This window comes from Macrosteles quadrilineatus, unplaced genomic scaffold (assembly GCF_028750875.1).
Source record: "Macrosteles quadrilineatus isolate MER2022 unplaced genomic scaffold, UCM_ALF_1.0 Scaffold_5__1_contigs__length_97177068, whole genome shotgun sequence".
Taxonomy (NCBI): domain Eukaryota; kingdom Metazoa; phylum Arthropoda; class Insecta; order Hemiptera; family Cicadellidae; genus Macrosteles; species Macrosteles quadrilineatus.
Genome location: NW_026542598.1, coordinates 79,325,872 through 79,352,029, shown reverse-complemented (window position 1 = coordinate 79,352,029; position 26,158 = coordinate 79,325,872). Strand labels below are relative to the sequence as shown.

Sequence of the window (26,158 nt, the reverse complement as noted above, 5' to 3'; positions counted from 1 at the left end):
AAAAATCAAAATTTCTAAAAAATGAATAAGCCGGTGATCAAAATTGGACCAAAGGCGTAGTCTGTAGCTCTGTACACTTTTGCACACTAATATACATTTCGAAAAAAAGCTTTATGGGTTTAAGGAGACCCAAAACGTATCTTTCCACCCAAACCCCAATTTCTTTTCGAATTGAGAAACAAACAAAATGAGAATATCTCAGTAGCATTTAGAAATTTACTAATAACTAACTGAAAGGATCTTTCAGGATATCAACCACAAAACATCTGACATTAAAGATGATAGTCTAGAAGAAGCAGTAATGCTAGTAGCATCTCACGAATAACAAGAGAAGTTTGCAAAAACTATAATTTCTAAATGAATAACTGCTCCAAATGATATATTCATAAGCCCTCATCTGACAGTTACAATACAAATATTTCAACACCACATTAATATGGAGAGAACACTGGAACAAAATTGTTGAGCGATAAGTAGACGCAAATAAACAGCTGTCTTGAAACTGCTGCCAACTTTCGGTCTTCAATTAGCGTTGTCTCACCACGGCCCTTGTGATTGTGTCGCCGTTGCAAGAATGCTTTACCAGAGAATGCTTTGCCAGAGAATCTTCAGTAAGAAATTATACAAAGGTCTATGTATATTTGACATTGTAAAAGTTGACAAATTAGCTCAGATTTTGTTGTATACTTCAAAAGAAAAAATGTTTTCCCTCTTACATGTTTTGGCTGAGATGAATAATAACCCCTTTATAGATATATCGTCGTTATTATTCATCTGAATAGAATTAAGGGATGTTTTCATACAGTCAAAGTAGAATTTTTCAGGGTAATCGAGTGGTTATGGTGCGCTCATTCAACTATGAAAAATACTGGTTTCATTCTGAATCCATATGGCAATTGTTGTTTGGTTGCCAATCTAACAAAAGATCAAACTTTCAGAGTTGGGATTTTCTCTTAAAAGACAATCTCTTAAAGAAAACACCACACAACCTTCAATGCTCTTTATATTCATCAAATACATCTAATTTAGTACGGCGTGCTTGGAATTAAAGGAGAAATATTTTTGCAAGATTTCCCAATTCTCAAATTTACAAGTAAACATCGTGAGAGGTGCAGATTTATGTTTGTGTTCAACAACAACAGACAAATATCTAACTTTGGAGAAGAAACAGGAGTGCGTCCGAAGCTACCCACTCTCATTCAAATGAGAAAGAGCGATAGATCTATTCTTATACTCAAGATACGTTATTTCTACGCTTTAGTAAACATAGAAAATCTCTGGGTAACTGCTACAGTTTGCAATAAACCCTCTCATGCTTGTCCTACTTCATGAATCACAATACCATCTTTATGTTGACTATAAAGAAGAAAATATTGTGTTCACCGGAAGAGGTGGTTTTAATACATACAAGTGTGAACATTAGGTAGACTAGGCATGAAGTAATATGTCGCTAAACTAAAATCAACCTTTCCTAAAATGGGAGTCAATAAAGAAACAATATTTAAACTTAGACCATAACCATTTTCTGCAAGCAGTTGTTCAAAACTTCACTTGTTCACCCTATCATCTCACCATTTCTTAGTGAAAGACTGTTCAGAACAAATTTTCTACTTAAAAATCAAACAACAGTCGACTAACCACACAACATTTTGTCAGAAGCATGTAAATATGTTAAATGTGGATAGGTACCTGGCTTGATACCGGTACACAAATCATCAAACACTTAACTGCGAAATTAATTCAATACTTTTTATACCTAACGGCTCCCCTACTCAGCTTTGGACCTGGACATATGGTCACTTTCGAGAGATGTTTAAGGTGAATTCAAACTAACAGAACGCACTGCAGACGAAACCAGGAAACGGAAAAGAAACGACAATCAGCTGTGCGTGAGCTGTCAAAGACTGCAGTGACAAAATGCGTGCTGCCGCAAAGTTAGGGAACATCTGCTGTATCAAGTATGATGGTGTTCTGAATGTCTGCTACACAGTCACGAGGGGGCAGTTCTAGTGCCTCCGATTATACAATTGAGAAATTATGACATTATATTTTTGTTGTGAAATTACAAGCTCCGAATACAATATGTACCTACATTCAATTACATTCGATTGGATTTTAACACCGACTTTGCGCATTTCAAGTGAAAATTATTTAAGGATGTGTGTAGAATCATAGACTAACACAACACAAGTAGACTTCTCATCCCATCGTAAATTTTGAAGCTCGTTTTTCGTGTCTAGTTCAAGTCCAACGTCACTAATCACTAGTGTCGAAGAAAATTTGTTTTTATTATTTTAAGATTAATTTCATTATTTTTGCTTTACTCATTAGGTCATTGGGGGACGAGTTATTGTTTATGATTAGACCGCTTTATTTGGTTAAACGAGGTTTAAAATTACTGAATTAACAAGAAACAGATTGTAAACAAACACGACTCATACAGTGCACCGGGCAGAACTAACAATACAATTGCATTCATTTAGCTGTTGCATAAGGATGATAAATCTACTAGGGAGTATGTTTTATCTATGATAGAATGTATGAGACGAGAGTTTGTTTTCCTAGTTACCTGGTTCTCAAACTAAGACAAACCCCAATAATCAAGGACAGCTGGGGTCCATTTCGAGCTGTCAAAACTTCGGGCTTTACTCGGAATCGACCCGTCAACGTAATCCCTCAGCTGATGGTACTCTGCTATCAAGTCATAAGCTTTAGTATGGTTTAAAAACTAAACACAGTTTCATCCTTACCTTTAAAAAAGTAGTTATAATTTTATTCAGCACATATTTGTCGACTCATTGGCACCATATTTGTTGACAGAAATGTGCTGTACTACATATTTTTGTTATGTTGTTTGTTATTTTTTGTTATACCATTTCCAGGAAAAAGCTAAAATCTTAATTAACTGGGAACTAGTATTTTATTTAGTATATACTTGGTGTAACACGATTTTACATTAGGTACATATGACTAATCTACACAAAACGATTTCAAATCAGCAAATCTCATCACAATGTAAATACAATAATAAAACTCTAAAAAGACTCAATATCCCAATCACAAAAAAACTTTAATGTGTAGATTCTAATATTTTATTTCCTACAAATCCCATATTGGATCAGAAAATGTGTTAAGGCTCTATTTGTAATACATAAACATACAATACTGTTATAGACAAATTCATTTAATGGTATGTACTGTTAAACAACAAAGATAGTTGTTTGACATATATTTCCACTTTCATAAACGAACTCTGACAATGTGTTAAAAACAATACTGGGTTAATTATGTGTGTAGATTAATTTAAAAATCAAAGCTTTAAATATCCTGGCGATGTGCCTACGTAGGACAATTGCACAACTTTGGCAAAGCTAGAGACAGCAAATATAGCAACTACTGTGGTCATGAGTGATGAGTGAAATTAGAAGTCGGATGATCTCTAATTTGAAATGTTTGCAAAATGTCTCTGCGTCTTTTTTTAACATCCTTGCGAAAAATCCTTAAAATTGTATCCAGAGCCCCCAAGTAGCAATAGAATTACGTTTTCGTGACAAATCAGGGGACCCCTGTGCAAATTCTTGGATATAAAATAGTGCTGAAAACTCAAATCCGAGGATTCGGAAAAAAATATTTGATTACAATATTATACTATATTCCATAGAAATTTCTATAGCCTTTATCGTTGATGCCTGCGTTCTTGAGTACAGTAGGCAAGACGTTTGTGTCACCCTATGCTTTTCGCCAGCTTGTGTGGCATCTTCAGGGGTCTTATTAATTTATCTTCTTATCACTAACACCATTGACTTTATATCTCTACACTAGTGTAGAGATATAAAGTCAATGCTAACACTAAGTCTGTACCCTTTAATTTTAAAGTTCATAAATAGGCACAATTTAGCTTTAAGGAATAAACAAATAAATCAACATCTTGCTTCGATCTTGTGTATTAAATAATTATATTTTACTTGACATTATTCTAAAAAATTTTCTCATTCTTCAATTATCATTTATGTTTTAGTGAACATTATCAAAAACCCTGAAAATAAAACAATCTTTTAGTTCTTTGTCTACTGATGGATTTCTACTGATTTTAAATTGGAATTTAACAAAATTTATAATTTTAATATGTGAATTTAAATAAGAGAAAGCAAGGCATTTATTTAATTTGGAGACTTCTACAAAACTAAACTAAATTTAGAAAAAAGAAAAACTTACCCAAAACGGGGTTAAGCACTGAATTTAAAACAACTTTACTTATGAAAAACTGACTGTAAAAGAGACAGCAGCACGTGGCAGAGGGCCTTATATAACCTTGGTTTAAACAAATCTGTGCAAGAAACTAACTAGACATCTGATTGGTTGTTGAGCGTTGCTTTGTCTTTTACATGAATGACTGAAGCTAAACTAACAGGAAAAATTGGCATCTTATTGTACATATGGTACAAGTCTATACAAAAATATTCACAAAAGCGCGGACAACGTGACGACATAGACGCTTTACAAGTGATGCCACACTAGCCGGGGAAATACATAGGGTGACCCAAACATCCTACCTTCCAGGCAACAAAAACAAATGTACAGTAATCTAATATAACTAGTGTGCCTGTTGATCGAAATAGAGCAATTGTCAAGTATCGTTATTACACAGGCGTTATTTAAAACTGCAGTAATAACAGTCATAATTTTCTATTTCGATAAGTTTAAAAGACCCAAAGCATATGTAACTAATTGAATTACTCACTCTATTAATAACGGGTTGAAATAATAAACAATTATTGTAAATATACTTTGATCATTTTTTAGAAGCTGGCCTTATGTCATTTGATCTGACATTAGGTAGGTTTTCTTTACCACTATGACAACATGATTGGTATATTCTTCATGATTTGTTTACAAGTTGCATAGCATAACTGGTAAAAATTATTCATCTCTCCAAGTGATTGTGTATCTGGATTCCTTACTGTTAGACCAGGCCTCTCTTCTACTCTTCTCATATTTCCTTTTAACATCCTCCTTTTTCAATATTTTTTCTTTAAACTCAAGAAATTTTCTGTTCTACCAACAAAACTGATTGATTGTTTGGATTGGTATGAATTGGAAGCTGATGAGTTTTTTTTTTATACAGCTGTTTTTGTTTTTAAATTTGTTCAATGCAATTCTCATGGTGAAAACTCGACCTTTGAAAGGGTCTCACGTCCGTAAGTACGAACTTTTAAATTCTAAAACCTTAATGCAAAACTACAAATTGGGCCGAATCTTTTGACATTTTAAACGTTGAAATAGGTCCACAAATTAGGGAGGAGTATTGTTCACAAAAACAGCCCTCACGTATTAATATAAGAAGAAAATTAAAGTAATTGAAACTGAGAGAACAAAAAATACACTTTTAACAAAAGTGTACAAAATTTGACATAAATTATGTGGATTTTTTCAGTTACACAAAAATTTGCCTGTTTCAGTTTTGAAATTAAACTCTCTGTTCAGTAACCTCCTATGTTTTGGTATTCAAGTCGTGTTTTGAGCGCAATGAGCCGCGGAAGATGTGTTGTGGCAAATATCTGTACCGCCTGCCATTGTTAAGCCACTGCCTTGGGGAATGGACGAGGCTTTGTGAATAAAGGCTTCTCATTCTTCAACGAATATTTTGCTATTTTGAATATTATGTAGAAATTTCTGTATACATTTATGTGGCGAAATAAATACGTTAAGTAGACAGAGATATTTGAGGGTTTAATTTGTTTTAGCGAATTTCCCATATAGGGAATAAGCTGTTACCGTAGGTCTCATGGTAAGACCTAGACCCGGGACCGATTTACTTTTTCGTTTTGAGGTCCCCAGAGACCAAAAACACCATCCGTTCAAATTCATATATATATATATATATATTACTAAGTAAATCAAAATACCACAGTACCCTAAAAACATTTTATTTTATATTACTTACATGTTTCGGACATTAATGCCATGATCACAGTATAGTACATAACCTATTAGTTTCTTTTATTTTCAAACATTATTAGATATTTCTTGTTAAAGAACAGGTGATAATTTTTATGTTAAGGGAAGGAGGTGTTTTCTTTAAGATTTATAATTTCATTGAATATTACGTTTTGATTTTGAATTTGTGTCAAGTTTAGTAAATTGTCTTTGTCATCAATATGATGAGTATAAATATAAAAGTCTTCTTTTGTATTCATTTTTTCACCATTATTTTCAACATCCAGAATGTGCATATTTTTATTCATTTCTGAGTATGTATGGTCGGTCTGAAGTATATGTTCGGCGTATGAGGATTTTTGTGTTGTCATATTGTTTGATCTGATTGCCTGTATATGCTCTTTGTACCTGACTTCGAATGTTAGACCTGTTTGACCAATATAGTATTTTTCACAGTTGTTACATGATAATTTGTAAATTCCCGATTTCTTATATACATTTCTTATATACATATCTAATAATGTTTGTAAATAAAAGAAACTAATAGGTTATGTACTATACTGTGATCATGGCATTAATGTCCGAAACATGTAAGTAATATAAAATAAAATGTTTTTAGGGTACTGTGGTATTTTGATTTACTTAGTAACATTTAAAGTAGCCCTCATTGATGTATACAATAACAATATATATATACTGTATATATTTATATATGTGTCCGTTAGCGCGATAACTCAAGCAAAAATGATCCGATTTTGATGAAATTTGTTAAAAACGTCTAAACCTACGTTTATTTGAACGAGTTCGCGAACCAGCATAATCGGACCATGGGAACAGGGGTTTATGGGGGGTTTTATGGTTTTATTTAAATTGGGAATAGATATGTCTTATTTATGGAAATATTTTAGTAAAAATGTAATCAGACAAGTTGAAATTCGCTTAGTATGCAGGTTTGCTGCGGCGGGGGTATTATGTTTAAGGCAGTTTTCTGTAAATGTGTTAGCCTAGTATACATATTTCGTCAATAAAAAAAATAAATAAAAACGTAATTCTGTTCTACAATAGTAGTGGAGAACTGCCGGTTTTACCTCACTTTAGACACGTTTTTCCCATGTTATTCTTATGGGGATCATTTTTTGGCCACCAATTCCAAAAATCCTGATCTTTGCCCAAATATCCCTATAAAATTGTCAAACCTTATTTCTTAGTTATTCCCTATAAATATATTCGATATTAAGCAAAAAATAAAAAAAAAACATTTATTGACCCATGCATGTGTATATGTATAGTAGTATAGTTTGTCGCCGCCGTTTTTTGCGCATCGAGGTTTTTGTGCCAACTCCCCCCCCCCTCACCCCCTCACCACTCCCCTCTGCCCCATGCACAATTGCTAGTACATCTACCATTCCCCTTTCCAGTTGATATATTATATTTCTATTTCAAAATCATGCATGTGCGAACTCGGCTCATGGCGTGGGCGCGCTCCTGACTCATGGTTGTTTCTTGCCTCTAGTGGTGACGTGGTGAAAACGTCACTCACTTGGGCTTGCTCCTTGCTAGTCTTGGATCTGATGAAGTAATTTTTACAAATTTTTAATTTCTAGCAGAAAATTTTTAAAATTTCCAAAATTTTGAAATTTTCGAAAAGTCTATAAATAGAAGTGGCACAAATTTTTTTTGTTATATATAAAAATGAGGCTCACCTGTCAACACTGCTCCGTGTCGCTCTCCACCAAAAGTAACCTGATTCGCCACTACAAGGTAATTCATCAAATGAATGTATGTAAAGTTTGTAATTTAATCTGTGATAGTAACATTGCTCTAAAATCGCATATATTACAAAGTCACAAGAGTTGTAATTTCTGTAAAACGAATATTGTTGGACATTTTAAAAGACATGTTAATTCTTGCATGAAATGTCCATACACAATGATTAAATTTGTTGGTGAATCGATTAGAACTGACCTTGAAAATACTCTGAAGTCTTGTCCTCTACCGATAAAATGGACTTTAGTTAGGAGAATCAAATTTATAAAATATTCAATGGATCAAAATGGTAAATTAGTTAATGAAAAAGAATGTATAGCAGATTTTCGAAGTCTTACTACCTTAACTATTGAGAAGAGAGATTTAAAGCCTCAAATTGAAAATGCACTTTCAAAGATTGATGCTTCCATACACAAATATCAAGCCCAAGGCAGTGGATGGATATATGACCATACTGAATATTGGCAGTTGCATGTTTACAAGTATAAACCCCTAACTCCAAAGTCATATATCCCCACACCAAAAAGTATTCAATCAAAACATGCTGTTTTAAATATAAAGAATTCTGACAATAGATGCTTTCTTTGGTCGATTTTAGCAGCTTTACATCCAAGGTATGCAAACAATGCTGAAAGGGTTTCTAATTATGTACCCTATGAAAGTCAGTTGAATATGACAAACATAAAGTATCCTGTGAAAATATCTGATATAGATAAATTTGAAACACAGAATGATATAAGTATTAATGTATTTGGGGTTGAATATGATAAATTTATATATCCATTAAGAACGACTAAACTAAATAGTAATACTCACATAGATTTATTATTATTACAAGAAGGTCGTAAATCACATTATTGTTTAATTCGTGATTTTGATAGGTTAATGTTCCACTCTACAAAACATGGCCATAAGCAGCATTTTTGCAAGTTGTGTTTACAACATTTTTACACTAATGATATATTAGAACGTCATGTAACATATTGTAAAAACTTTTATGCTCAACGAGTGGAAATGTCTAAACAAGATACATTACAATTAAAAAACTATAAATATCAACTTAAAGCCCCATATGTAATTTATGCAGATTTTGAATGCTTTATAAACTCTAATATACATATTCCATCGGGATTTGCATTTGTCGTAGTAAAAGATTCAAAAATTATTTCTGAAGAGTTGTACAGTGGCACAAATGTTATGGATGTGTTTTTTGAAAGATTATTTCAGGCTTATGATTATATTAAAAATCAAATGGCAATATATATTCCTCTTCAAATGACCCCTGAGCAAGAGGTATCTTTCCAAAACTCAACACATTGTCACATTTGTGAAAAGCCCCTATATTTTGATAGGGTGAGAGATCATTGTCATTCATCTGGTCGATACCGTGGAGCTGCCCACAATGATTGTAATTTAAACTATAAAGTAACAAAGAAAATACCAGTATTCTTCCATAACTTGAAAAATTATGATGGTCACATAATAATGCAACATTTGGGAAAGTTTAATAAACGTAAATTAAATTGTATAGCTAAAGATATGGAAAAATATATATCATTCTCTGTTGATGATTTAGTATTTTTAGATTCATACAACTTTCTGTCCCTTCCATTATATAAATTGGCTTCCAATTTGAACACATTTAGATTCATACAAAATCCACTACTACAACGTAAAGGTGTATATCCCTATGAATATATGACGGGACCAGATAAGTTCGCAGAGTCTCTACCCCCAATTGAAACATTTTACAGTTCTATAACTAAAGAACATATCTCTCCCAATGAATATGAACATGCTAAAAATGTATGGACCCATTTTAATATACATAATTTACAAGAATATCATGATTTATATCTTAAAACAGATGTATTGCTACTGGCTGATGTGTTTGAGACATTTAGAGACCTGTGTTTAAAAGATTACAAACTTGACCCTGTACATATGTATTCACTTCCTGGACTTACATGGGAGGCCTGTCTTAGAATGACAGGAATAAAATTACAAATATTCAAAGATGTTGACATGCATTTGTTCATAGAAAGTGCGATCAGAGGAGGAGTCAGTATGATTTCTACACGTTACGCTAAAGCAAATAATAGATATATGGGTGAACACTATGATCCCAATCAAGAGAGTGTCTATTTAATATATTTAGATTGTAACTCACTATACTATACAGCAATGTGCGAGCCACTGCCTGTGGATGGATTCAGTTGGACTAATGAGATAGACTACAAATATAATCAAAATGATGAGTTTGGATACATTTTAGAAGTTGATTTAAAATATGATAAAAGCTTACATGATTTACATAATGACTATCCATTAGCACCAGAGAAAATGAATGGCAAATTAATACCTAATTTAAATGACAAAACTAAATATATTTTACATTATAAAGCATTACAAAAATATGAGGAATTGGGTTTGATTGTAACAAAATACCATAGAATTTTAAAATTTAGACAGTCTAAATGGCTTGCGCCCTATATTAATTTTAATATTGAAAAACGCAAATGTGCTAAAACTGATTTCGAAAAAGACTTTTATAAATTGTTAAATAATAGTCTCTTTGGTCGAACAATCATGAATCAACGCAAGTTTCGTGATATATATCTCAAGGATGAGTCACTATTAACAAAATATGTCACTAATCCAAGGTTTGACTGTAGCAAAAAGTTTGATAACAATTTACATGCTATACATTTAAATAAATTAGTTGTAAAGTTTAATAAACCAATATATTTAGGAATGACCATTTTGGATATCAGTAAAGTAATAATGTATGATTTCCACTATAATTATGTGTCAAAATTTAAGAACAAAAGATTTCTAATGACAGATACAGATTCATTAATGTATGCTATAGTTACAGAGGACTTTTACAAGGAAATAGAATGTGACTTACACTATTTTGATACCTCTGGATATAGTAAAGACCATTTCTTATACTCTGATAAAAATAAAAAAGTCACTGGAAAGTTTAAAGATGAATTAGGTGGTCATATTATGTATGAATATTGTGGTTTAAGACCAAAGTTATATTCTTACATTCCTCTAAAATGGTTATATGAAGAAGACAAGCAAGCTTTAGAGGTGAAGAAAGCTAAAGGAGCTGATGGTGCCACTGTTAAACATCTCCTCAGACATCAACATTATTTGAACTGCCTTGCAACTGGGCAAGATTACTATGAGAATGTGACAAGAATTAAATCTATAAATCATCATCTTCAAACCTTAACCATGAATAAAAAAGTACTATCCTTTGACGATGACAAGAGGTTTATTCTAGAAGATGGCATCAATACTCTTGCGTTCGGTCATTATAAAATCGATGTTCAAAATGTGTAGATGTATAATAAATGCAAATGTTAAAAAAAATCTTTCATTTATTTACCCTTACCATCCTCTTGATAGAATTGGTCAAACATAAATCTATATTTGCCATTATTCTTTGACCTTTCTTTGTCTATTACGAAAAAGCCATATTTAGTTTTATCCCAACATTGATGACAGAGATTTTTAAATTGGTCAAATGAAAAGTCATTACCAACATGATTGTGATATACATGTTTTAAATTTAAATCATCTTGTTTGAATAATATTAGGAAATTTACATTATCACGTAAATGTTTGTGTACTTTGCTGTAAGATTGACACAAGTAAAAACAGTTAATATTTTTATGTCGACCCATTGAGAAAAATTGTGTAATATTTGGACTATTTATGTCATCAAATACAACAACTGACTGTGATTTTACATCATTTGGTGTGATTTCACAGTCAGTAAACGTGTGTAATTTCACTTCATCACACAAACTAAATATTTCAATTATTTTTTTATATTTTTCTTGTTCTAACGATTTGGATATTAAATATAAGTTTGTAAATTTTAATCCTTCCTTTCTTACAATTAGGTTATAAATTACAACCGTCTTCCCACTTCCACTTGGACCGCAAATAACACATCGAATATTGGTAGGAAATAGACCCAACTTCTTTGGTATATTTTCCTTAGTATGTACTATTTTAAATTTGTATTTTTGTTGAATAAAAGACATTTTTTATATAATAAAAATGGTAAAAAATGTTAATAAGAAAACATGTAAAAAGGGCAAAGGTTTATTCCTAAAGCCTTACAGGGGTCGAGGGTTATTGAATACTCTTATAAATAACCTTCCATTTCCACTTCACATACCAACATATCAATACTGTGGACCTGGGACGAATGTACGTGAGAATTTAGCTAAAAATGTACCTCCAAAAAATAAACTAGACTCTTATTGTAAAGAGCATGACATATTCTACATGAATAATCCCGATACTGCTGCTCGGAACAAAGCAGACATGAGATTAGCAGACTTAGCTTGGACTAGAGTAACGGCCAAGGACGCAAATCTTGCTGAAAGAGCAGCTGCTTATGCCGTGACAAATTTGATGAAGGCAAAAGCAAAGATGGGAATGGGATTAAAATTTAATAAAAAAGATGGACAACTACCAGCTGTTAGAGGCCGCAAAAGACGTGCCTCACTTCAGGGGAGTGTACCTAAAAAGCGAGCTAAAAAATCTAACACCAAGAGTAAAAGAGTGCGGAATAGTTAATTTAGATAGCTCATCTGGCACACATTGGACAGCATATCGTAAAAATAAAGATATTGTAATTTATTTTGACCCATTTGGAATCCAACCTCCAAAAGAAGTAATTAAATATTTTGAGGGATATAAAATATTCTATACAACTGATCAAATACAAGATTTAAATAGTTCTATTCGTGGAATTTTATGTTTATCATTCATAAAAAATATTTCTTTATAAAAATGGATTCATTTACTATAACATTTTCGGGTACAGAGCCAGAGCTAAAGTCAGTGTTCTTTCCTCCCATAGAATTAAATGATGATTATGTTATTGGATTGGTAGATTTTCAAAGTTATAATTCAATATTTAATGTTAAAAAACCACTAAATACTTTAACATATTACAAAGTAGAGAAAATTACATTACCAAAAGGAGATATCTCAGTTGATGATTTAAACCAGTTATTAAATGGAAAACTTAAAGTTATAGTAGATAAAAATGGAAAAGCATTAATTAATACTAAATCCAAACTTTTATTCAAAGGGCTTATTCCAAAATTAAATCAACTTAAAGGAAAAAAATTAACCATTAGTGAAGGTGATGATGTTTTCTATTATGACCACAATGCTCCAGTTACAATAGAAATTTCTGAAGGAACATATGAGGTGGTTGAGCTTGCAAAGGAAATTCAAAAGCAAGTCCCAGACTTTTTCCTTACAGCTAATAATAAAACTATGAAAGCGACACTACTTTCTAGCCACGTGTTTGATTTTACAAAACCATGTTTAGGGTCTATTTTATTAGGATTTAAAGGTGTTTCTACTCCTGGTGTTCAGTTTGAATCTACAAATAAAATAAACATTAATAATGTAAATGTGATTAGAGTAAAATGTAATATTGCAAACGGGTCCTATTTAAATGGCAACAAATCACACACCATACATAGCTTTTATCCAGAAGCTCCTCCTGGCTACAAAATTATTGAAGTTCCAAGAAATATTATATATTTTCCTGTAAATAAGAGAAGTTTAGATGTTGTCAGTATTACATTTGCCGATCAACATGACAAGGCAATTGACTTTAACGGAGAAGAAACTACAATTACTTGTCATATAAAAAAGATATGAGAATTTATAAGAATTTATCTATAAGTGTACAAAATGCTAGGTTCCTAAAGTCAATAGGACTAAAGTTAAAATTTTCTATTAATAAAAATGGAAGATTTTCTAGACGTTACAGGGAAATCCCAATTCGACGATAGTGTGGTTAAAATTACAAATCACTCCTATGTTCCCCACAATACTTTAGCAATAAATAATTCAGATGAAATTCGAATATGTATTAATAATCAAGATTTGCTAACTCTCCCGTGTAGGAGTTATCTGTATATTAAGGGAGAAATTGAGAATCATGATAAAGGTCATTTTATAAATAATGCATTTGCGTTCTTATTTGATGAAATTAGATACGAAGTCGCAGGTAAAGAAATAGATATTGTAAGAAACCCAGGAATTTCTAGTCTTATGAAAATATTGAGCTCTTACAATAAAACAACTAAATTGTCAAATGTAGCATTTGATTCTGACACGAATTTAAAAGAGTTCCATAAAGGTGGCAAGTTTAGTACATGTTTACCATTAGAGCTGTTAATGGGTGTATTTGAGGATTTTAATAAGGTATTAGTAAATGTCAAACAAGAATTGGTGTTGAAAAGATCCAAAAATGATTTGAATTGTATATTAACAACCACTAGTGCTCCAGCCAGTGGCACTGCTGATACGATTCCCAAAATTACACTTAACTCTATTCAATGGGTCATGCCACATGTGATACCATCAGATGGAGAGAAGTTACAATTACAAAAGATGTTATTGCAAAATAAAAATTTGCAAATTGCATTTAGAAGTTTAGAGCTGCATGAACTTCCATCATATCCCAATACCACAAGACATACATGGTCAGTAAAGACATCTTCAAGTTTGGAGAAGCCTAGGTATATTATATTTGGTTTCCAAACAGCTAGGGACAATAGTGCACGAAAAAGAACTGATGAATTTGATCACTGTAAATTAAAAAATCTCAAAGTATTTCTAAACTCTGAATATTATCCTTATAGTGATTTAAATCTCGACTTTGAAAATGGAGATGTCTCTAAAGCTTATGAGATGTTTATGAGGTTTAGAGAGACTTACTATAATACTATCCCAGATCCTATGATTAGTAGGGCTGAGTTTATGAAGAAATATCCACTAATTGTAATAGACTGTTCTAGACAGAACGAAACAGTGAAAGAAGGAATTGTTGATATTAAATTAGAGATTGAAACTGCAGAAAATGTGCCAGCAAATACATCTGCATATTGTTTGATAATACATGATAAAGTGTTTGAGTACAATCCTTTGTCAAATGAGATAAATAAAATGTAAATAAAAGATTAAAAACATTCAACAAGAATTGGTTGACTCTGCAAATCAAATACGAGAGAAATATAGAGCTTTAAAACGTGGCAAGTTTCTAGAGGCCGAAGAGAGGTTCCAAACATTCCAACCTTTAATAGAGCCATTACAAGAATTAAAGAAAATCACATCAGAGAGGCCTCGAATGGAGATACTCCCAATGACTCCATCTAGAATATCAATGATACCAAGATTACAACCATTACAACCATTACAACCATCCACTCCACAGAAATTAGATTTTGGTCTTTTAGCATCAGACTATTTAGGAAATTACCTCAGTAAAAGTAGTATGACAGACACTACATATGGTATTAGACGAGAAGCAAATAAATTTTTTATTGGAAATAAGGAAGTTGATATTGCCAATGATGATGTTACAGTTGCAAATAAAACCTACAAGGGGACAAAAGGCTTGTGGCAGTTGTTAACTTTAAAAGAACCTGAGGATTATACTCAGGCTGATTTGCAAAATTATAAAGACATTTTTGAAGCTACAAATGGGCATTTAAAGAGTTACAAAGACGGTGCACCAATTTCAAGTAATAGACATACTAAATATCTTAATATAATTAAACCTCTATTTAAATCTGTTGGTGAAGGTTTGAGACAAGTGACTGGTAATAAAATAGACTATATTTATTGGGATGATCCTAATGAGCTTGTAGATAGGTTAAGACTTCTTTGGCTAAGTCGCCAAGCCGGTAACTCAGGAGTGGATAATGAAATAGATTCCATTATTGAGGAATTGAGAGAAAGTGGAATTATTTATTAAATAAAAATATGTTTATAGATAAATTTTATCGTTTATATAATCCATATAATAAGCCTGCAGAACCCAGGGCGGCAACCATGAGTAGTGAACCTACTTTAAATTTACAAGATGATAGTTGGAATTGTTTAAACCGTAAAATTGGTAATGTTAAAGATGGGGAGTTTGTAGATGATGTATCAACTTTGGGTCAGACATTAACTAGAAAAGGTGATGTCTTTTTACAAGGTAAAACTAAATATGAGTTTTTAGAATCTAAGAATAAAAAGTGGAATGCTAAAAAACAGAAAATTACTAATGTGGAAAAGGGTGAAAGTTTAGATGATGTGCCCACTTTACAACAGACTTTAATACGAACAGATGGTGGTACATTTATACAAGACAATAAAAATTATGAATTTTTAGAATCAGAGAATGGTGTTTGGAATGCTAAGAAACGGAAAATTACTAATGTAGAAAAGGGTGAAAGTTTAGATGATGTGCCCACTTTACAACAGACTTTAATACGAAAAGAAGATGGTAAATTTATACAAGATGATAATAATTATGAATTTTTAGAATCAGAGAATGGTGTTTGGAATGCTAAGAAACAGAAACTTAGCAATTTGATGGAAGGTACAGATAGTAAAGATGCTGTGAATGTTTCACAAGTTCCAAAAATGGAAGCGGGCTATTGGAGTTTTTATAATAAAAGGTTAGTACGTGTTAAACCTGCCATTGATGAAACTGACTGTGTTATAAAAGAACAGACTATAACTTTTGATAAAAAAGAAAAATGTTGGGATGCCAAAAAACAATTTATAAGAAATCTACCAATGGGGGAACATTCGGATGATATTTGTCTAATGTCACAAGCTATGCATTACGATGGATCAAAATTTGTATATGGAGAAAAAATTTTTAATTTGATGGAATATAATCCTGATTTATTAGTTGCTGACCCCACATCTTTGAGTGGATTTAAGTATATAGATAATAGACCATATATACCAGAAAACTATGTATTTAAAAGAATGGAAGATAATCTACTGATTGGGGCTAATGGTGATGTATTTAGAGTTACAGGAAAGGATGATGTTATAAAAAATGAATGAAATTGCATACGAACTTCATAAGCCTGCAAGAAAGAATTTCATTAGAAGGTCTTTTAAAGTATTGGGTATAAACGAAACTGTACAAATAGATTTAATTGATATGCAAAACTATGCTAGAGAGAATTCTGGCAATAAATATATTTTAACTTTAATAGATACATTTTCTAAAAAAGCTTATGCTGCTCCACTAAAGAATAAGACAGGGTTGGTGGTTACAGAAGCCATTAAAACCATTCTACCAAAGGGGGTTAAAAACATTCAATCCGACAATGGAAAAGAATTTTTTAATCAATATTTTAGCAAACTAATGAAAAAATTAAATATTAATCACTATCACACATTTTCTACAACTAAGGCTGCAATTGTGGAGAGGTTTCAGAGAACTTTAAAGAATTGGTTATATAGAGAATTTAGTGCTCAGGGGAGTTATAAATGGTTGGATTTACTTCCAAAGTTAATTCGAAAATATAATAATAAAGTGCATAGATCTATAGGAATGAAGCCTAACCAAGTGAATATTAAGAACAGTAAATATGTGCATGAGAGGTTGCATGAAAGGACTTCTAAAGTAGTGCAAGTTAAAAAGCCAAGATATAAGGTAGGTGATAGCGTGAGAATTTCCAAGTATAAATATGTTTTTAGTAAAGGATATACCCCAAATTGGACAGGGGAACTATTTACAATATCAGAAGTTAAGAATACAAAGCCTGTGACTTATATCTTGAAAGATGAAAATGGTAATATAATCAGAGGAGGCTTCTATACAGAGGAGTTGTTAAAGACCAAATATAAAGACATGTATTTAGTAGAAAAGGTAATTAGGAGAAAAGGTGATTTATTGTATGTCAAATGGCTTGGGTTCCCAAGTAGCCAGAATTCATGGATTTCCACTAAGGATACCATTTCACAGCCCCACCACTAGAGGCAAGAAGCAGGAGCCCGGAGCGTGCCCACGCCATGAGCCGAGTTCGTGTGCAAACCACGCACATACATGATTTTGAAATAGAAATATAATATATCAACTGGAAAGGGGAATGGTAGATGTACTAGCAATTGTGCATAGGGCAGAGGGGAGTGGTGAGGGGGTGAGGGGTGAGGGGGGAGTTAGCCCAAAAACCTCGATGCGGAAAAAACGGCAGCGACAAACTATACTACTATACATATACACATACATGGGTCAATAAATGTTTTTTTTTTATTTTTGCTTAATATCGAATATATTTATGGGGAATAACTAAGAAATAAGGTTTGACAATTTTTATAGGGATTTGCAGGCAAAGATCAGGATTTTAGATTTGGTGGCCAAAAATAATCCCCATAAGAATAACATGGGAAAAACGTGTCTAAAGTGAGGTAAAACCGGCAGTTCTCCACTACTTACAATTGTTTTTTAAACATTATTTCAATTGAGTAGACACAAATACCAATATAATTTTACCGATAATTTTAGCGCTTTTTCGGCTGGTCAAAATTAAGCATTTTGGTTCGTCTCAATCATGAACATAATAATGTGCATTAAAGTATGAATAAATTAACACATTTAAAAATAGTTGTTATGGAAGTGTTGTCGCGAAATATATTGCATATAAACATAACACGATTTGTTTGAACTTAATCTTAGATCTGTGCTAGTATGATCAAGTTATCATCCAAGGTTGTAAAAATGTCATACTAAAGATAACATTTTTAACATTTAATTTTTTTAAACTTTAAATTATTTTTTTATTTTTTTATTTTCAAAATGTTAATGTTTTTAAATTGTTAACATTTAATATAAAATAAATGTTTCTTTAATTGATTTCATTTGCAGCTTGTATAGTACAGTGAAATAAAAAATACCTAGAACATTATCTTAAAATATTTTTAAAAATTCACAAATAAAACAAATAAATTGTAGAATGTTTGTTATTTTTAAATATTAACAGACTGATTTATCTTACATGATAAATTGATTCGATTATTCTTATTTTCGTACTGTCACATACGGACGAAATTATTCTCGAATAAGTCACACTGTCAAATTTTTGATTAGCCTATGCACTTCCAACATAGTTGATAGTAGACAATTAAAAGTCCAGATTTACACAGCAAATTCCGTTTGTTAGCCACAAAGTTTACCAAGTACCGTACTACGATACCGACATCCATTGAAGCTAGATGCGAGTTTCTCTAAAGAAAAACTATGCTGCATATCAGTGCAATATTTAATTTAATCCGATGATTGTTTAGGAAGAAATAAGTAACCACATGAAAGTCATTTGGCCGCCATTTAGGAAAATCCTGCCAAATTAGATGCACTCGCCCGTTTGATAAGTTTCTACATGTGTTCATACATTTTAGAGGTACATTCAGTGTATCTTAAATGGTATATTTAATCTCGTGCTTCGAAGCCTCAATTCGAAAGGTGATGCCAGGCTGTCTCATAATTAACTGGAGCTTCATTTGCACATCTTTTACTTATGTCAAATTTGAATATGCATTTTTATTTCCTCTCTGACTTTTTGTTTACGCGTTACGTTGATAGAAACGTTTTACATACTTTTCTAAATCTATAGCCGCACTAGTTTCTATATATATGTTGCTCGACCACTGTCTGTCTATCTGCTCGATTCCAAAATACGAAGGGGTGTGATGGCCTCTTAATTTCAAAAATAAAACTATACTTGTAATTAATTTTAACTACCCAACGAAGTCGTAATCATGATATTCTACTGAGTTATGAGGGGGAATACCACATTATCCATGCATACACCACCATCAACTAGACATTCCCCATATTAAAGTTGTCACCAGTTTTTTTTTTTTTTTTTTTTTTATAGAAATTGTTGTAGTTAATGTGAGCCGTCGGCAGATTTTGCTTGTGTAAATTACTGATTTCCATCTGATACACGAACTGTTTTACCAAGTCAAACCGATGAAACACTTAATGTGAGCCATAGCAACTTTCATTTCAATTATATCATCACAAAAATTGGTCTAAAAATTGAATTTAAACACTAGCGCATTCTGTGACTGACTCACTCAACTACGTTCTTTTTTTAATAAAGAATTGGCGACAGCTTGTCCATATAGATGGGACTTCTACTTCGGAATCCAAAAATCAATGGTTTTAGTAGACTTAAGGAGACTCTTTAAGTAGACACTAGAGTAAGTATAACTTAGTTAAATCAAAACACAGATAGAGTGTGCTCCTGCAAAATAGCGCCTCCTTTCTTAAAGGCTACACTTTCTGTTTAATCATACTACACTGAAAGGATATCTTACTGTAAACGATGAAATGATGTAATATTTTATGTCCCCATCATGGATACAGCTTCAATAAAACTGGAACACACTATCTAGGTAGAAACTAAGTTTCATAGAGGGGGAAAAATAATTTATTTTGTTTAAAAGAATTCAAATCAAACACAATTTTATTACCTGACGACGTCAGAGATCTTCGGTTCCTAAGAGTGTCAGAATATCTATCATGATACATGAGTGGGTGAAGTTCTACGAAGTTTAGAAACACATAACTACTGCTACGACTGACACTGCAACAAACACGATATTGTTACCAACAGAATAGGTAAGATACCTGATGCAAGGAAATAAACATAAACTACTGGGTGGCTGAAAAGTCTGCATCTTTAAATGTTTATCACCAAAATCACATAAGGTGTTTTTAGCTCATATTGTTAGCTAATTTAATACCATTGTTGGTTAGTTCATGTTGTAAACTAATTAAAGCTTTTTACGTCTGTTTTAAGTACTACGGAAAGGACCAAAATTGCTTAACGATATGCAGTGTTGCAGTCCTTTGTTCAGGTCCAGAGATGGAAGAGGGCACAGTATATAATAAATGCATCTTTTAGTGCAAGAAAAATAAAAAAAAATTGTTTGGGACTCTCCAATGGCTTGGAAGTTTCCATTTTAGGTGCTCTTGGTAATGATCCATGGGGCTTTATCCAAAAATCTGTTCAAAATGTATCTGTTGGATTAAGAATATGGGTTATCAGCAGGTGCATATTTTGATGTTTGACATGCCTACGTAAAATGGTATTACTCAACGCATGAATGTACATTTTTCTTTGTTTTCTAGCACCATAAAACTTCACAACAATTATTAATTGAAAATAGGTTTTTAACTTTTCAGCCACCCTGTAGTTCTAATGTGTAGAATTATTACGATGAACATTCCTAACTAAAATAGTGCCACATCATTAGTGTCACATCAATAGTGTCTCATCACTATATTAGATGGGGTGCAACTAATGCCTGAACCTAATTATAAATACTGTAGAAGATTTGTGTGATGTAATATGACTTTTGTAGCTTTGTTACTGAAGATGACCAGCTGTTTCTTCCGCCAGAAGCATCGATTGAGAGTTCAATGATCAAGGATGGCTGTGTCCTGTTAATAATTTGTACAAAATATTTACTAGATATATATATATTGGGGCTATTGTCCCTACAAGCCACTAGTTTAATCAAATGCTGTTGGTTAAAGTCAAGAAAAGTTCACAATCGTTGGTCAGCTTAAGTATTTTACCTTATGATTATTGAAAGAACTTCAGTATACAAACGCCAAGGATTATTCCCAAAGTTTATCTTCAGCTAATAGCTCACTTGCTCCTGTTAGATCCCTGCCAATAACTAAATCCTTTCCATGTAATAAATTAATCTAATAATAGCCTACTTTACAATTTATCCTACTAATATTATAAATGAGAAAGTTTGGATGTATGGATGTATGTTTGTGACAAGTAAACGCGAAAAATATTGGTCGGATTGGGCTGAAATTTGGTGTGATGATAGCTCACATTCCCGAATAACATATAGACGCACTCTAATCGCAAAAGTCATTTTGGGCTCCGCCCCAGTGGCTCTGGAGTTTCCCATGTTAACCTTATGAGTAATCATATTTAAAAGGAATAAAATAATTTCGTCAGCTCTTTCAAATACACAAGTTGGATCTATGATATTGAATAGCATTAACAAGTTATAAGGTTTACCAACAGGGTGTAACTATTTTATACAACAAATGTGAAGATCAAAATTTTTCTATTTTGTGTCCTCTTCCCGTTGCAAAGCACGGGTACAACAGGTAGTATATTTGGCAACGCTGCAGTGTTTTTAGGCTCTCTTCAGGTGATTTTAGTAGACACATAATATAGTACAGAGCCAAATTAAATAATCTTTTCCAACGCATATTGCATCTAGATTGAATTTAGATTTTGCGGAGAATCTACACAAGTCAACGACTTGTGCTATTTTTCGTTATTTTCTGAGAATTTGTGATATTTCCCAAATAAAAGATTCGAATAATTGGCAAGTCCTAGTCATAACAAATAGTACATAATGTACAGGCTTAGATTATTCAAATTATAGTAGCAAAATAAAAATCTCAAACAAGAGGTAATAGAATGTCTTTCATCCTGATAGTCTGTAATCTTCAGCTTCGTGCGCCCTCCAAATAATGGAAAACAAGATGGCGTTGTTTATAGTTTTGGGAAAGATGAGCAATATCCCGATATTGTAAAACCTTGACCTTGCCTCGGCGTCGTTCTTGACATGAACACTTTGCTAAAAATAGCCTAGTGTACAGTAGTGTCTGGGGTTGTGGCGTGGGGTAGTAGCGTGCACGGCAATCTCTCTTCGCGTGCAAGCGACTTAACTAATTAAAACATAAAACTGCTATTTTCCTCGCAACCAGTAGTTTGTTTTGCATTACCTTCATTGAAAATAGCCTGCGAATAGCCTACGTAATGGTGGGATAGTGTAATAGTCGCTACAGTTGTAGATAGGCTAGAATCCTAAATAGGTCATTACTTTTATGAATATGTTGCCGTGGTAGGACTCCACATTTAACGCTTTAGGTAATGTTAATGCTCAAACTGGTGGATTTATCTTGGTTAAAGAGATATATGTCTTTGGGATGCCGGCAGTGCTCACTTTGGTCTCAAAGGTCGCCGGTTCGATCATAAGTATAGCTACGAGTAACGTTTTGACATGTACTTTACATGATAGATTTGCCCTTGATCATTCTTATGGATGAGCTAATTTAAAATAAGCATTTCTCTGTCAGAATTATATAGAGTGGATTTTCGTGTTTTTTAATCTATTTCTTGTCATCTTACAAAATTTTTAATAATTAAAACCAATTAGAAGATCTATGTATTAGTTAAACTACTACCGGTACTTTGGAATCTGAGATAACCGGCTAGTAAAGAGCATTGCTTGTTAACTCAACCGAACTTCATATTAAAAAATTTGTGTGTTTATTAAATGTCAATAAATGTGCTGTAAAGCAGAGCACTACGCCAAAGTCTCACTTTAACCTCAGTTCGGAGTATTTAATCCGTGATAACAACTTAACATGCAAATGGAATTCTTATTTCAAAACTGCATTTGTAGTCAAACCTAAAAAACTTGACATATGCATACCTATCACAAGAAATCGAGATGACTAAATTTGTCATGCATGTCAATCTTTGGTCTTCATGTGGCATGCTATCTTTTATTGTTTCACTTTGTAGACAATGTGATATACGATATTGTATGGAAGAGCTATCGAACTACTGTTGATCTACTGGTTAGTATTTTAGATTTAGTTTCAATTAGGCTGGATTCGTGTTTATAATGACCAGGTGAATTTGTAGCTGTTCCAATGGATTTTCCTTACATGCTTTATTAAATTGAATGTATCTCGGACCAGGGCAACTTTTTCTGTATTTATAAAGTTTCTTCAAGTTCGCTGTAATTGAGTCACGGATAAGTCAAAAGTCATACGATAATTCTTGGCCTTGTTATTTACAGGGATTCATCATTAGTTCTTTAAGAATGTAGGCTAATGGACCGGAACTCCCTTGTTCCGACCACCTTTTCTGGGACTTTTGCCAGGCCGATTTCTGTGAAAAATCTTCTTTCTTCTCGGTCTTCGGTCACTTTCAATCCTCTTCCGGGCACATTTTGGGCCCCAAATCTCTAAAAGCACGACTCTACTCCCCCCTACCACCCTGAGCGATGATCATTGGCAAGTTCTTTAAGTAAACATGTTTTTAAGGCCAATAGAAGTTTTAGACCTTTAGTTTTGGAACTTCAAAGAACACATTATTTCTTCAGATTACCACAAAGTCACCCTCGCCATTCCAGATGGTATTGTCTATGACTTTTAGAAGAGAGTTAGTGCCAGTTATTTTACAACAGTCTTATTTTAACACTAAGGTTTCCGAGTTGGAAATTCTAAATTTAAAAAAAAAAATACTGGGCTAACATTGAAAATTTTGAGGGCAAATCAAAGCACACGAAAACATCCACTCGATCCAGAGACGGATTTAGCAGAGAGTAAAGACGAATTACTATAGAAAACACTCAGTGACCTACTAACCCAGTGATTATTTTCTAAACAATTGTAACGGAAATGAGAAAAGTTAGCGACAACATCGGAGTGGGACGGCGTGGCGACTGTCACAACATTGCGACGTCTTGGAAGGGCAGATAGCCAGGTCTTCATCTGGCGTTGGCACAAGTCACGGTGACGTGGCTCTGCTGGGAATATGCGTCTTGGGACTGGGCCGAGGGTACTGCCTTGTGTGACACCGCAACCCGGGTCCTCGCACGAATATTAGAGCAGAAACAGTATGGGTTATAAACAAAAACAGATGACGTCACTGGAGCGAAAGTAATCACGTGACTACTATTATTTAAACTGTCAAAACATGTACAATCTGTTATGGTTATTAGTGACCAGTGATTTCATTTGTTTATTTTTATAATACATAGATACCTATTTAATGGGATCTCGTAATAAACTGATGATAACTTCAGAAGGTGACGAAACCCTGATATATTTGTTCAGTAAACCATGCAGTACTCGCCCATTGCACAACTCGTTGGCCCGACACAAGGAGCACAGTGACTAACGAAAAAAATGAAAACTATTTGTAATTGGAAAGGTAGCACAAATTTAATTGTTACAATAAACATAAGTGTAACTAAAATGGTTTATTAATAAACGTACGAGACATGGTTTTTTTTATAACATGTTCATACACAAAACACGAAAAGGATATTGACAAAAGCGACGCGACTGGGCTGAAGTAAAAGTCTAGACTCACTATGGTGGTTCAACCCATGAAACGAAACTAGTTTTCCCTACAGCAACCAGAGATTATTAATTGCACGTATTATAAACTTTTTGTATAATACAGTGTACAGTTTAGTCCTGAGAAAAATCAGTAGCTTTTAGATGGTTCGAAACTCGACCCAGCTGTCCCTGATCATTGGGCAAAGATCCTGGATACTGAAACAGCTGATCTTAGTCAGTAACAAAGGTTCACAGATCATCTCACAATGTTTTACATCATATTTTGGTTAGAATACGCATCTAGGTGGCGTTCCCATCTATAATTGATTGATTGATAATTCGATAACAATATATGTCGGAATAGCTCCATACGAAGCACATGCGTTGGAATGGCATGAGGTTGGCTATAACTTTACGTGTCCATATAACTTCTGTTCCTTCTATGAACAGAAGCTAAAATTACAGTGTCCTTTTTGCAACAACCATATACTTAAAATGAGTCAAAATAGGCAAAGGAATATTTTTGCAACGATTTCACGATGTTGTTAGAAAGAAGTAAAAATACAACGCGAACGGGCAAATATACAAAAACAGTAACAGTTACCACAAGAATAGACGGAAAATAAACATGCACGAATTGGTTCAGTTTCATCACTGTTGTCTGAAACGTCTTACACATGATAACAATGGTAACCTCAAATGTACCTACTTTTAAACATTAATTTGCTCTTACATTTGGTTGGACTCCGACTCCTGTTTACATACACCAGTTGTTGTTTTTAGATACGTTGCTTCAACATCCTTTTACAGTGTGGCTGAAAAGTAGCTTGCACCCCCCTTAACTTTTAAACCTTTTAAGATATTTGAAATCGGGTTGCAACAACCTTCTTAGAAATGAGGGGCTACAATAATTATGGTTATTTTTGAAAATTTTTGACCTTCAGCGGGGGTAGGGGTAGCTCAACATTTTCAAATACCAAGTATAGTCGAGTTTGGTGTCATTTTACAGATCTTGACAAAACTAAAACGTTGACATAAAGAAAACCAAAATTGGAGCAATAATAACAAAATGGCACCCTAAAACTTTTGAACTATTTGAGATATTTGTAATCGGTTTGCGGCAACCTGTTTAGTTATAAGAGGCTACAATAATGATGGTGAATTTTGAAAATTTTGCCCTTAGGGTTAGTGGGGGTGGGGTGTAGCTCAAAAATTTCAAATAGGAAGTATGGTTGAGCCTGGTATCATTTTACAGGTCTTGACAAAACTAAACAATTATCACGAATAAAATAGAAATCGGACCACTAATAACAAAATGGCAGTTACAAATTACTTTTAATAACCATTGTCTTAAAAATGTTTAGCTGCCATTTTGTCATTAGTTGTCAGATATCTAGTAGCCTATTACGTTGTTAGTATTAGTATTATATTATATCGTATTGTTATCTATTTTTACTATGTTTATTGTTTGTTGTTGATATA

The 26,158-nt window shown here is 33.0% G+C and overlaps 1 protein-coding gene across 1 annotated transcript in view; it reads right to left on the bottom strand.

Moving 5' to 3' along the window:
* The window catches only part of LOC128994749 (photoreceptor ankyrin repeat protein-like), a 104,809-nt gene that overhangs the window by 74,889 nt on the left and 3,762 nt on the right, over positions 1-26,158 (bottom strand). Inside the window, exon 2 of the mRNA XM_054419506.1 lies at positions 20,029-20,141. Within this exon, the coding sequence (XP_054275481.1) occupies positions 20,029-20,086 (58 nt within the window). The 5' untranslated portion in view covers positions 20,087-20,141. The remainder of the gene's footprint in view (positions 1-20,028; positions 20,142-26,158) is intronic.